The sequence below is a fragment of the Triticum aestivum genome, chromosome 1B, assembly GCF_018294505.1.
Source record: "Triticum aestivum cultivar Chinese Spring chromosome 1B, IWGSC CS RefSeq v2.1, whole genome shotgun sequence".
In the NCBI taxonomy this organism is placed as follows: Eukaryota; Viridiplantae; Streptophyta; class Magnoliopsida; order Poales; family Poaceae; genus Triticum; species Triticum aestivum.
In genome coordinates this window covers 610,369,117-610,383,925 of record NC_057795.1, presented here as the reverse complement: position 1 = coordinate 610,383,925, position 14,809 = coordinate 610,369,117, and the positions used below count along the sequence as shown (strand labels likewise).

Below are 14,809 nucleotides of genomic sequence, written 5' to 3'. Positions count from 1 at the left end.
CCACTATATGTGTGTGAATTTCCCTTACGTGTTCCTTTCCTCCATCATAAGGTTTGTTTTGAACCCCATTTGCTGTAACAAGTGGGCCAGCTGACTTCCCTGGCAGACTTGCCTGCATATGGCAATGAGTTGCACTACTCTTGTTCTGCATTGCCCAGTCTGCACTGGTACTTGCTTGCAACTGCTTTACATATGATTCCTTTGCATCAACAGACAATTTCCTTGCATCTGGTACTGAGTTTCTTGAATGTGCAACTGGGTCCTCCCTTGGCATGCCTGGTTTGCTTGAATGATCAAACCCAGGGGTTGTCTTGCTGTTGGTCATGGTTGCTTGCATTTCAAAGGTGGGTGCCTGATTCTCTACTGTAGTTGCCTTCTGAGTTATACCCACCTACCTGGTTCCTGACATTTGCATGCTTTGACCTCTTGCTTTATTCCTACTCATGTACTCAGCTCCCAGCTGATCCAAAACATCACATGTTACAACGGTTGGTTGATCTATGAAGGTCACCTTCCTTTGCTTCTTCGGTGGCTTTGGTGGGCGGCCTTTTGCTGCTGCTACAACGACTTGATGCACAGGTCCGACTGATGTGGCCATGTGACTTAAACCACAAACTTGTTGCATCAGTTCAATTCGTGTCTTCCGGGGGCAGATATCTTCCAGTCTGAATTCAAATGTTTTCTTAAATTCCAGACTGTCAATCAGCTCTTTAAAAATCCGTTTCATTTCCCAACCAACAGGTAAACCATCTGGCACATAGGAAACTTCCAGCATCGGGATGTCGGGAGGGGTGCCCTCCTTTCTGACATCTATGTTGACAAGATCAAACAATGAAAATGGTTCTGGGCTTTCAATCTCTTGACTGTTTTGTTTCCTCTTAATCCAATACTGCATAGATGCACCCTCTTCGCTTTCGGAGTCGTTTTCAGCTGGCTCATGACTCCCATCCTTGGCCCGATCTTCATTAGTGCCACCACTATTACCTCTGCCAGTGGTCTGGTCACCAGACCCCCCATTCCCGCCACCACCATCGTTGCCATCGTCGCCCTCCTTGTCCTCCTCAAGTTTGTTCATGTCATCCTCCTCGTCTTCTTCTTCCCCATCTTCATCCTCCTTCTCATCTTCCGTCTCAAGGTCTCCAACATCTACCTCTGCTTCCTCCCGTCGTGTTTCTTCTTGCTCATCCTCTTGGCCCTGGGCATCGTCGCCGCCACTGTTGGTCTCTCCATGCATGTTCCCATCACCATCATCATCGTCGCTGTCGGAGTCACCTTCAGCACCGTATGATTCTTCACTCTCGTCTTCTTGGCCATCGTCTGTGTCACTCCTTGACTGGTAAGATTCTTCATCACTGGGAAGTGTGTGGGGGTCATTTCCACCGGCGTCGCGCCTTTCCCTTGAACGTGAACTGCTTGTACGAGCAACATTGTCAGCTGCTGGAACGCTAGGTGTGCTGCTATCATCGTCAAGTTTCCCAATTCCCTGTACGAGCTTGCCGATTGAGTGTGATATTTCAGAACATATTTCATGCACCATCCCGACAAGCTTCTTTTGTTTCTGTGCACACCAGAAGAGAGAGAGAGAGAGGACATTGGGGTCATGTATATTAGAACAGGTACAAAAAAGGCAAGCGAAAAGAGGAATGTATAAGGCAACTCACATTTGAGTCGTATGAGTTGGGGAGCCTTGCTGCCACGAACTTTGTGACGTGATCAAGACTGCCAAATAAGCTTTCATCGGCAAAGCGAGCAAACTCGGTCTTGAGCTATAATTTGAAGTGTGAAAAAAATGCAAACAAAAAGAAAAGGCCAAAAAAGGGAAAAAACCCTGGTGAGTATGCAACTATCTCTACTCAAGCTATTTGTGAGTTGCCAAGCATTAAATGTATGGTTGCCTGAAAGTATAAGTCTGTATTGCCTATGATTGGTTTAACAAAATAACAACACATGTTTTGCCTAGGGATAACACACATCTAGTGAGTTGCTTAGGAAAATAATGTGGTTGCCTAGTTAATGATAGTGTGTTGCCTGATAATTGCTTGGCAAGTTGCCTGACTTCTATATGACCTCCTTACAAAATTGAAAGAAAACTAAAGTGACTGAATGATCGTGTGCTTCACAAACATAAGAGGAAACTTACCCGCAACTTGCCAAACTCCCCCCGGTCCTTTTTGTCCTTCTTAATGACCTTGGAAATAATATCAGAATCCCAAACCGACACTCTTGGAACCGTGCTTCCGATCGGTTCGTCCACATCTAATGAGTCCAGATATAACAGTTACATGAGGCAAATCAAACACAAACAGAAAAAAATGAGTAGATGAACAACAAGAGCAGGAAGATGAAAAACTATGGAAAAAAGGACAAAGAGCAAGATAGACTTACAACTAAATGCATGACGCAACAGCAGACTGTGTTTTTATCACCTGCACCCGCGAATGCCAGTTTTAATTGATCAACTACAAACTGGCATACATTCGTCTCCGTTATCGCATCCATATGCATCACAACATGAAAACACCGTGGGAATATGTTCAAACTTGTGGTAGGAGCAAGGAAACATGAGAAGGCGACTGCCAACCAAGCACGCAGGAAATTGTTATCTGCTGCCCCAGCCATATCCTTGATCATTTTGCACCAAGATGTTAGTGTTGGTGAGCCTTTCGTATTGATCTTGAAGATTTTGTACATTTTGGATGAGTAATCTGCTATATTCTCGTAGCAAACCTTCCTCCCCCTGTTTGGCAGACCCCATATCCTGTGAACACTTGTTGCATCTACTGGAATCTTGCCCCTCTCTGGGATGACAAGTTGGGAAATTTCGGGGTCGTAATGCTTCATAACCCACTGACTTAAGTCTCCTGGCATGCTACATGTTGCAATCTGCAACAGACCTCCAAAATCAATTCGAATTACCTCGTCCTTCTGAAATTGCACTAAATCTTTGTTTAATTTGAACAACCTTGCTGGTGATGCCCTGTTCCTGCGACCCTACAAGTGTGTAAAAATGGGCTAAGTTAAACTTTGTGTGACAGAAATTAGAAAGTATCAATATTGTTTCCATGATGATGCGATGTTTGTCCTATACATAATACCATCATTTCTTCTTACAACTTCAACATGCTCAAAACTACTAGTGGCCTTGCTTACGCATGATTTAACAGCCAAAAACCATACCTAGAATTGCTAAAAAATAACACATTCATCTCGCAACTTCTAAAAAGAACGCACAAAATCCATACTGCCTTGAAAAAAATGGAATCTGAAAACTACAATTCATGATGAATGAATACCTCATTTTTGCATGTTTTTCGGCATTTTGGCTTTGATTCACCCTCCTCTGTGACCTCCTTGCCTTCTGACTCATCATCTTGTGCACTGGCATTGCTGTCTATGTTTGACGGGCGACTCCCATGACAAATTATTCCTTTAGTGCGCATACGCTTGTAGCCAATCATAGTTGGGTTATGTTGCTGTAGTGAGTGTGCCTGCATTGGGTGGAAATGTGTTCATCTGTTTCGCATTGGAAAAGGTCACGGAACTCGAACATGGCAAACATGACAGACACTCCACCGTGCCACGCTTAGAACTCTTACCTCTGCTCCTCGTACACCCTCTTGGTTTGCTTGTAAACCCTAACCATCACTTTCCTTCCTTGCCTCGGACATTTTGGACACTGCAAACACATAATACAGTATTTTCAGGTTGCTGATAAAAAAAGGACTTCACTACTTGTAACACTGTAGGTTGCTTATAACACATGAAAAAAGACATTTCCTAAAGCTCGCTGATGAACCATTAAAGCAACACAAACTTGAGTTAGGCAACGAAAACAAACTTACACAGGTACTGATTAGGCAACTTTGGTTCAGGCTAACGAACAACTACTATGCTGATTTGTGGCAAGTTACTAGAAAAAAAGGGCCTGACAAAAATCTAGAAAAACAAGTCCAACAAATTCTGTTTCGAACGCTGCCCCAACAATCTATAAATTTCAGCAAACTACACCATCATTGATCAGACATCTTATATATTAAGAAAAGTTTGGGCATCTTAAAGCTTGTAATCCTCTTATACAATTGGCAATTTTGCAGTTTGGAAAAATTGTGATGGAAATATACAACACAGTAATAGATGTCCATAAGAGATACATGCATAAAACAACAAACAAAAACACTTGTCAAAACACAGCTATGAATTGTTATCATGAGTATAACGGGAAGACACGGTTCAGGGAGCACCATGTGTGGTGCAAAAACACAAGGCTAAACAAAAAGCAAGTATTCCGTGAAGTGGTCAGTTGTAGTCTGATACTTTAGCATATGTGTTGCAAATGGCGACCGCTATCGACGCTATTCAATGAAAACTGAACTAAACAAACTCCTTTAAAAGTTTCGGCAACTGATCCAGCCTCAATCAAGCAACCCATACACAAATGTCGAAGCAACTCGGTTAACAGCCCCAGTACAGGTAGTTCAGACAACTCTAACAAAGTTTTGGCAACTTAATCAACGCTGAACAGGCAACTTGTATACAATGTCAAATCAACTCAGTGAACGCCCCCACGCCTAGTAGTTCAAACAACTCTAAATTTGCCAACTCATATAGCCACAATCAGGCAACTCATGCACAAAGTAGAAGCAACTCCATAAGCTGTTCAAAGCAACTCTTCAGACTGCTCTATTTCGCCACCTCAAATAGCCTCAATCAGGCGACTCCTCCGCAAAATCGAAGCAACTGCTCAAAAAATCCTAAACGAAGTTCACCAAACATCTGCCAAAAGCAAATGCCCATCTCAGACCGGACTCAGACCAAACAGATCTAGCACGAGAACTGACGGCACACCACCAAATCCCTCACGGCATGACCCCGAGATTCCCCACCACGAGGCACCACGATTCCTCCCTAACTAAAGCAAAACCACTACAACCTATGGGCGTGTGATTAAATCCACCTCCATGTTCGCATGAATCCCCGCTAAATCCAAACCCTCCGACCGAGCACACGCAGAAAGCAGAGAGAACGGCGGCAATGGGTGCATACCTCAGGATTCCAGAATCATCCAGAACACTAGGCCACCGGACACGCAGCACCGTCGGCGACCTTCACCACGCACCCCTTTGGCCCTGGACGCGGCGAGATTGAACCCGTTCCGCCTTATTCTGCGGGGGCCGCGCGCACCTACGCACACTCGCGGAGCTCTGTCGCTCAAACACCGCCGCCGTGCACGCCCTCCGCTCTCCCACAGCCGTCGGTGGCTTGGGGGCCACGGTTGAACTACGGCTTGGGGGCTTGGCGCCGAGGAGGGAGGGAGAGAAGGGGAGAGAATGGGGGACGGATTGGGAGGATTGGGGCGGTGGCTCTCGGCCGTTTCGAACACTCCGCCAACGGACGGGACGTGTGGGTAGTGGTGGGCCCTCCCAGGTGAATACGTGTCCGCGGGGGAGGTCGAACCGTTCGTCCCGACCAGGAACACCTGGGCTCGATCGCGCGCAGTTCGTCCCGATCGGACGGTGACAAAGGGTGTGTGTGCTGGAACGTGACAACCAGCACTCAGTTGCTTTTTAGCATTTAGGCAAGAAAAAAGTCAATAAAACTCTAAGTCAATTTCTTCCGCAGCAGCTCTTTCAAGAAGGGGTACACACGCCCTTACGTCGTCGTTGTCCAATGAGTGGTAGGACAAGGATTTTCATCTTGATTGCTCAAACCAATCACTTAAGGCCAGTGCATCAAACAACGAGAAACCCCTTTAACAAGGTAATGACGCAAGCTCTTCGCTGTTCAACAAGACCAATAAAGGCCAGAACAAGTTTTCATTTGGACATGAAGCGATATTTCAAACATCATCTTGAAGATAGATCTTTTAATAGTCACCCCAGCCAGTACTCCATCGTAGAACATAGTTGTTCTTGCAGATGAGTGGGACGCCTACCCACCATAGACAACCACCCAAGCCGTCCGGGGATCGCCCATGTTGCCAGTGGTGGAGCCAGAAATTAAAGATAGTTGGGGGTGGGGTGGGGGGGGGGGTGGGGTGCAAATGACACAAACTTTTGATTACACGGGCCAAACTACACTAATGCATGTATTTTTTTTTCTAAATTTCGCATTGTTCATCTCTATATTAGGAGTACTAGTAAGATGCCCGTGCGTTGCATGTAACACCGAAATGCATTGATCCGGATCATCTCATGTTTAACAAATATTGATATGTTTCTCCGTATATTCATTCTTCTCTGGAGCTCACAAACATCCGGGTGAATAGTAGATGTAGGGAAAACAGAATTAAAAAATATATTTTGCAAACAAAAGCGTTCAAGTGTTCAAAACCCGCATCCAAAACTTCATGAAGAAATAACACTTATTGTGCTTTGCAGAAAATGATCTTTAAAAAATATTTTTTGAGTATCGATTTTGTTTATTTCTTCTAGACCGCCATGAATGTAACTCAACATGACTTGGAAGGGGGTGGAGGAGATGGCGAGGAGGAGGTGGTCGTGGTGGTGGTTGGCAATGAGGCCTAAGAGAAGGCATGAGAGACGTTGGGGGCAGATGACGCCAAGAACCGCGACCTCTCTAGATCCTTTTTTTTTTTCTGAGATGGCTAGATGAGCTGAGAGGCAGGGGGTTATCTACAAACAAGGAGTGGAGTGCGGGGGTCTTTTTGCAAAACTGACATAGTTTGTCTCAGATGCGTTGGATGTAAATCAAACGGTTGTAAATGAAGGATGGCAGGCACACCATCGTCACCAACTCAGCTTTTTATAGAAGTAGATAAATCAGTGATGTTAGGGGGGTTCAGGGCCCTGCTGGTCCCCCTGTCTCCGCCACTGCATGTTGTGACGCGAATCTGCTCGCTGTCACTCCAAATTCGGCATTTTTGTGGCTTGTTTGCTATTTTGAAGTCACTAAAAGAATTTCTATGCATTTAATGAAGATAATTCAAATATGAACAACAAGTGCATGAAAAAGTTGGCAAAATGAGTTAAAAACAGCATTTGTGTTATTTAGTCTATGCTAAGGTCTTACCCAAGACAAGAAAAGGAGAAATTCCAAACATTCAAGTGTCAAATGCAAATGAATTCTGAGAAACATGAAACCTGGCGTGGTTCCAAATTTGCATCCCTACCTTTATGAGCAAAATTGTCTTCAAAAAGAAAAACTTTATGAGCAAAAAAATGTTCTTATTGCCGAGTCGGCGATGGGCCGTTATGTCTACCAAACAGTCTGATACACAGAGAGTGATGGGCCGACCGAGTTCTCATTCGTGTAGGAAGGGTCCACCTGTGGTCGTCGTCCTACTGCGGTATTATTTCTTGCTTAGGGCAAGTCCAGCAGTTTCCATAAAATTTCTCCCATATATTTCAAAACATGGGACTTCCCTAAAAAGATTCTTCCCTAAAAATTGCTCAACTCTAGCGGTTCCCCTAAACATCTCCCTTATTTTATATTTTAAAAATATTTCATAACTACCAACGGCTAGTTTTCCAACGGCTAGTTTCAACTCTATAAATATATGATCACCCCTCACATCTCTCACAATCCTGATCGTGCCTTCTCTTCTACTTTTCTTTCGCCATCTCTCTGTCATCTCTCCACAATGAAATGAGTCACCGTTGAAGCTTGGCCCGGCAATTTTGCGAAGATTCCTCCTCCGAATAACTCTGATCCAGTGCAAATCATTCAATCCAACATCACTTTGCAAAAGATCAAAATAACTCTGATATTCCATTATCAAAATCTGTAACAAAAACAAAGGTACACTGAGCTTAAACACAAATAACTAGCAATAGCAGCAGCATAGATTCTAGCAAGCTAGCTCTCTGTTTTTCATGTAAATTTCCAGCAATCAGCAACATCATACATTGTACAGTCCACCGTCAATCAAAAAAAAAGAAACAATTTGCAGCAACCTACGCCACCCAGCACATACAAGCAGTAGTAGTAGCAGTGTCACCAGCCATCAGCCATGCAAACAAGCAATAGCAGCAGCAGCTTCATCAACCGACACCTCTCTGTTCTCTCTCTCTCTCTCTCTCCAGGCAACAATCCACATCGCCCTGAGGCAAAATTTCGTGTTTTGACCCTTTTCCGAAACCTATTCGAGATCTGACCCTAGTTTGAAATTTTTTCGAGATCTGACCCTTTTGCTACCGCCAGAGTCCATGGCGGTAGGGTATAACAGCCTACCGCCAGGGACTTTGGCGGTAGGAAACATCGCTACCTCCAAACGGGCTGGCGGTAGCCTGCACAACCCTACCGCCAAGGTGCTTGGCGGTAGGCACGAGCACGCACTGTGTTCAATACTTAGAGGTTTTTGACGGTAGGGAATGCAACCCTACCGCCAGGGTCCTTGGCGGTATGCTGTTATACCCTACTGCCATGATCCCTGGCGGTAGCAAAAGGGTCAGGTCTCGATTTTTTTTCAAACTAGGGTCAGATCTCGAATAGGTCTGAGAAAAGGGTCAAAACACGAAATTTAGCCGCGCCCTGAAACCTCCGCCGGCAGCCACGCACTAGCAGCGGCGGCCAACAGCAAGTTCAACAGCGCCCCGAAACCCATCGCCGGCACGCACGCACACACCATGCATCCACTACGACAGCAAGGCATGGCAGTCTCTCCGCTGTCAAGCACACATCACCTGCGGGCGACGAAACACACACATCAAGCACGCACTCAGGCACCATCTCTACGCCGACGTCGGCCTCCTGCCCCTCCCTCTCTGCTATCTCCCTTCCACCCTCTCAGATGCGGTCACATCTGGTGCGGCAGCCACCATCCCCACCACACATGCGCCTCTCCAATGCTCGATCCGAGAAAAAAATCAAGGAAAGGGGTCGAACCAGAGATGACGAGGTGAAGGCGTTGTGGCGGGACGGAGCTTTCCGGAGGCAGCGGTTGCGCCGGCCAGCAAATCGGGGAGGGGATCGGGGAGGTCGCTGTTCCCCTACATAGAAGCAAAACAAAATTGTTTTTTTAGTGCAAAAAAATTGTTTTTTTTAGGCTATGCAAAAAATGTTCATATTGCCGAGTCGGCGATGGGCCGTTATCTCTTCCAAACAGTCTGATACACAAAATGATGGGCCGACCGAGCTCTCTCATTCACGTCCATCATCAAGAAAGGAAAGGTCCACCTGTGGTCGTCGTCCTCCTGTTGTATTTCTTGCTTAGTTCGGCCCGGTTGCCTTGCTCACTCACTGTCGCCGCTAACCACTGCTTCCTCTGCTCCGCACCCAAATCTCAGATCGAGCCCCGCAAGTCAACCGCCGATGGCCGCCTCCACCGGCAGCCGCCGCTTCAAGATCTTCGCGGCCGCCGACGGCTTCGGGGAGCCGCTCAAGGACGCCGTCGTCGCGCACCTCCGCGCCCACTCCTCCGTCGCCGACGTCGTCGACCTCGGCGTCGACAAGTACTACTCCGCGGCCGCCGCCGTCGCCCGCAGCGTCTCCTCCTCGGTCCCCGACCCCGCGCTCGAGCCCCGCGGCGTCGTCGTCTGCGGCACCGGCGCCGGCGTCACCATCTTCGCCAACAAGTACCCCGGCGTGTACGCCACCCACTGCAGCTCCGCCGCCGACGCCGTCAACACCCGCTCCATCAACGCCTGCAACGTCCTCGCCCTCTCCGGCATGGCCACCCCGCCGGAGGCCGCCGCGGTCATCGCCGACGCCTGGCTCGCCACCCCCTTCCGCGCCCCCTGCCCCGCGTCCGGCGACGCCCCTTGGCCGGAGGACATTCAGAAGTTCTTTGACGTTGCCCCCGGCGAGATGGCCTCCATCCCCGAGGGATTGGCGGCCCCTCCTGCGCCGGACTCCGCCTGCGCCATCTGCTGCCTGAGGAAGGGGATGGAGTTCGAGCCGGTGGACATCATGCCCGGCGGCGAGATGCGGATTGTGCGGGAGAGCCCCACTTCGGCCTACGTGCGGTTCAAAGCTGGAAGCGTGGAGCCGGCCCACCACCACACCTTCGGCCACGACCTGGTGGTGATCAAGGGCAAGAAGAAGGTGTGGAACTTGACCAAGAAGGAGAGCTATGGCCTCGTCGACGGGGACTTCCTGTTCACGCCTGCTGGGGACGTGCACCGTGTCAAGTACTTGGAGGACACGGAGTTCTTCATCCGCTGGGATGGGCACTGGGACATATTCCTCGATGAAGACCTCGAGACCGCACACAATGCCATCGATGCAGAGCTCGGTGTGATCGACAGTGACAAGTGAGGAGGGCATGGTGATGCGCCTGGATGAGTTATCTTGAGGAGACATGTGAAGGTGCTATCTCGTTGTTCCACCTTTTCTCCATGTTCACTTCTACAATGTTTGTTGCTTGTGCTGTGCCTATACTGGTGCTGGTGACATGTTTTCAAATATGTATGTTGCTGGACGATTTGCCATGCTTGTCGAATAAAGTGGTGATAATGGTAGTAATGCTACCTTGTTATGGTTGCACAATCCAAGTTTTGCTTAATAAAATGCAGATGCAATGGTGTCTAGATTTTATTCAGACTCAAGTTTCATGATCTTGACAAATATAACAAGTTAACAATTATATTGTGTGCCATTGGTGTCAATGTTAAGTGACACACAAGATGTTTTAGGCTATTGGCAAACATGCTTGGCTTGATTTGTTTTGTGACTCGCATCCATGGGCATATTAATCTTTTGGTCTGCATTCAAAAGCTGTAAACTTTTCGGGTGGAAAGCAAACAGAAAATGTTTATCTGACCACAACCTTTGCAATACTGTTTTGCCCAGAGCACTATCTATTTTGTGTATTTATTAAAATTGTCCCCATTTTGTAGCTTATTATTCTGGTATTTGTTTTTCTGTTGGAAACAAGCTTATGATAGCGGTTGCCACTTGCTTGTTCCATGTTTCTGTTTGATGGTTCGAGTTTTGTAAACACATAATCATGTGCTTTCTGTTCTGCAAATAACATAGGAGAAGCTGTTGTTCTGCCTACTCGGTGATGTTGATGTCACGTTAATTTTGTTATAGGTTGGTCTTATATGAAAAAACAGGTCAAGCATACGGCAGAAAGTTCATTGAAGGTGATGTATTTAGTGGCAGTTTTCCCTTGTTATTATTTCCAAATACCTGCTAAAATCTTAGGGCACTCAAAATTAAACATATTATTAGTTATTATCCATGTATATCCCTCGGCTGAATTTCATGTATTTGTGCTGAATACATGATTGCTAGTACGCCATGGACCAAAGTAGTATATTTAACATGATGTACTAATATAGGTTCTAAAGCTCTAAAATCACATATGTGTGTTTGTATGCAGTGGCGGAGCCACCTCCCGGCTACCCGGGGCAGCTGCCCGGGCTCAACCATGCATTCTCTTTTGAACAATAGCACTAAATGGAGGGCTAACCATCATTTTGTAGGGGCAAACAACACACAAACAACAACACCGTGTACTTTGCCCCGGCTCGCAGGCCGAGCTGGCTCCGCCACTGTTTGTATGCCTGCACCGAGGAGGTCATGAGTAAATTACTGGATTGGTTGGTACAGTTTTAATAGCAGATGATGTTGGCTAAACTGGCCAATTTGCTGCTAAATGCGTAAACCATTTTTCAGCATATGAAATTGTAAACTCGAATGTTTGCAGGTCTGTTTAGTTCTCCAACTGTATCCAATTAGGGTAGTTTTGTTATTCCATGGAGGTACCAAAAATCTTTGACTATCTTTAGTATAAAACCAGAAAGTTTTGCATTTGACCACCGAATCGAGTAAAGTGAACAATCAAGAACAGAAACTTCAGATTTTTTTTTTTAGTAATCTAAGAAAGAATGTTGATTGAAAAACCCTTACTGGTGTTAAAGAACTGGAAGACAAACCTTGCTAGTGCCAAAATGCTAGCATTCAGGACTGAGATTAAAGAACCTGGAATAAGAGTTTGTGAAACTGGAGCTTTGGACCTTTGCAATGTGGATCAAGCTGCTTATCATGCCTTCAGGCAACAATCTGGCCATCCATCTCATGGAATGCTGGGCTTCAAAGATAAACTCCATCAAAGGTACTTATAACTGTATGGAATTGCAAATTTGCTAGGATTCCCAATTTCCCATGCTTGCAGTACTTTTGGTATAAAAGATTTCTAGGCGGCTTGTCATGGATAGTAGGTTCTACTATTCTGTGCTACTATTCTACTATTCATCGAACTCAAAAAAACATTGTCAGATTAGAAGCAGGATGGGGCTGCTGTGCACAAAGATGGTCTGTCATATACTCATATTGCTGGTATAAGCTATACCGAATATCACAGGGATAATATAATACTCCCTCCGTCCAGAAATACTCGTCGGAGAAATGGATGTATCTAGACGTATTTTAGTTCTAGATACTTTCACTTTTATTCATTTCTTCGACAAGTATTTTCGGACGGAGGGAGTACCTGTAAAGAAGAACTTAGGTCCTGCATATGCAGTTTGGTTGTGATCAACGCATAATGCTGACGTTGTTGGGAATCCCGCAGCTGGGCTAGCGCTTGGCTATGAGTGAAGAACTTAGGACCTCCTGCATATGCAGTTTGGCTGCTGTGCACATAGATGGTTCTCTGTAACTCAATGCAGATGTATCCTGCAGCTTCTGAAGGCCGAACAAGATCTCAGCCTCATTTGGCAGGTTCTCTACAATGACTGGGCTTTTGTCATAACTTCTACTACAATGCACTGCACTTTTTCTAAAGCCACAGCATCCATGAGGTTTTATATTTCCTCACCCAGGGCTTGGAACATGTTTTTTTTTTGGTAAATGGATAAACATTGTTCATATTGAGGTGATGGGAGGTTATTCAGAAGTCTCATGACTTTGGCAGTCTTCTCGGCTGAAGTACACTCTTGCATGGGATAAATTTTCCATGCATAGGCCAGGGTTCTTCCCTCCTCTCAATGAGAGGAAGATCGAGTGCTGTGAGGCTCATCGATAGGGAGTTATATTTAGAAAAGTACAAGTGATTGACTGTTTTCTTCTTCTTACTTTTAGACTCGAAAGCCATGTATAGGCCATCACAGATTCACAATTCGCTCTCTAATGTACTTGGTTGTTAAAGAATAGCTCCTCTGATTTCAAATGTAAGCCTTAAGTAATCATGCCTCCATAATGTATCTCTATCTTCTACTATATTGTAAGTGTCATGTTCGTAAAAACTTATGGTCCAAGTCTCATCTTGGAAACAGAGTCGATTTGCAATACGATTCACGTTTGGATTGAGCATGAGTCCTGCATTTCGCAATTGTGCATGTAGAAAAAAAAACCTGCACAATCGTGAAAAGTAGGACTCACGTTTGGACTTATCTAGATATGGATGTATCTACTAAAACGTGTCTAGATACATCCATATCTAGATAAATCTAAGACAAGTAATTCGGGATGGATGGAGTGTAAGATTAGCAGAAAATTCCATGGGCAGGTTGTTGTTTCTACAGTGAATACTATTCCCTTTGTCATATAGAACCACAAATAAAGAAAAATTGCTCAGAAACGCTAACGTGCGTTCATCATTGACATGTGGACAAGCCAGGTCCAGTTTGTTATTATCAGTCGGTTGTGATGTGTGAAGGGACGAGGCTTTAACGGTGTAGTGGAGGCTTCAGAACTTACCTTTATCATGGTTAACTTTCTCTAAGGTCCATCACACAGCTATGATGTTGTTTGGTGATTGGATTTCCTCGTTCAGCAACGACCGATGGAGATGAGCTGCATCTTGTTTAGTGTTAATTCTCTTGTTTTGCAGAAGAAGAAAAACTGCGTGCAATTGAGGACTGTGAGATCAGCTGCATTTTGTTTAGTGTTAATTCTCTTGTTTTGAGGGGCAAAAAAAATTGCTATTTTGTTTTGCGGGAAAAAGAGAAGAACGCCGACCGTGGGGATCGAACCCACGGCCACGTGGTTAAAAGCCACGCGCTCTACCACTGAGCTAGGTCGGCTCTGCGATAAACATTAGTATTAATTGCATAAGATCATTCTAACAGATACCAAAAACCACGCCATCGTCCAGAGAACTGGCGTTTGGGGCACTTTCGTTAAAAAATACTGCTCCAATAGATGCGCTATGTCAAGCTGACACGAAGATGGGAGTTGTTTGCCGCTAGGGTTGTCCAAAACATTACTTTTGCTTGCTATTTGTTTTTGCTTAACCTTGTGACCCGTTGCGTCAATGGCACAAGGCCAAATAGAACCGTGAAGTTGGGCTAATTATCTATGTAAGTCTTTCGTGACTGATTCTATAACTTATCGATCCACCCTGCTTCGGATATGTCTTCTCTCTCCAATGTCGATGAGGTCGAGGAACACACTTGTGGCCGACATGCTTGATGCGGGTGCCCTTCCATGTTGCAGTGGAGTCGAAGTCGTCGGGTCGTGAGCGCGATGGATGATATACGGTGACACTGTGAAGATCTGCGGGGTGCTTTGCTCTGTCATGTTTAGTTGTGACGGCGACCTTGTATCTCTTGTGGTGCGGTTGGCCTGGGTTAGCTGTTGGTCTTCTAGGGACCTTTTTTTTTCTTCCTGTTTTCTCTGTTTTCGTCCACTGATCACTTGATGGCACATTATTTTCCGCTTGCTTCCTGCTTAATCTATGAAATGCTTATTTTCCGCTTGCTTCCTGCTTAATCTATGAAATGCCAGCGAACGTTGGATCTTTAAAAAAAAGCGCTTTCAAATAGTTTTTAAAGTGCACAAAGCATATCTAAAGGTTTTGTAGCCAGAAAATTCCATATCTGTCTTACACATACCTCATATTTTCGTACATAAAAAACATACCTTTTTTTCTGCCACACATAAGTTAATACAAATATTAACA

At 45.5% G+C, this 14,809-nt stretch overlaps 1 protein-coding gene and 1 non-coding gene across 2 annotated transcripts; one reads left to right on the top strand and one right to left on the bottom strand.

Moving 5' to 3' along the window:
• The first annotated feature begins 9,154 nt into the window (after positions 1-9,154).
• On the top strand, positions 9,155-10,498 carry LOC123142164 (DNA damage-repair/toleration protein DRT102). Its single transcript, XM_044561171.1, has one exon. It carries the CDS (start codon positions 9,271-9,273, stop codon positions 10,213-10,215), a length of 945 nt encoding a protein of 314 aa, XP_044417106.1. The 5' UTR covers positions 9,155-9,270; the 3' UTR covers positions 10,216-10,498.
• A 3,361-nt stretch (positions 10,499-13,859) lies between these two features.
• On the bottom strand, positions 13,860-13,931 carry TRNAK-UUU (transfer RNA lysine (anticodon UUU)). Its single transcript has one exon. It is a non-coding gene; the product is annotated as a tRNA-Lys (tRNA).
• Between the last annotated feature and the right edge of the window lie 878 nt (positions 13,932-14,809).

Bases quoted from the DNA above. Each gene is read 5' to 3' on its own strand.
- LOC123142164 (XM_044561171.1), top strand. From the start codon at position 9,271: ATGGCCGCCTCCACCGGCAGCCGCCGCTTCAAGATCTTCGCGGCCGCC.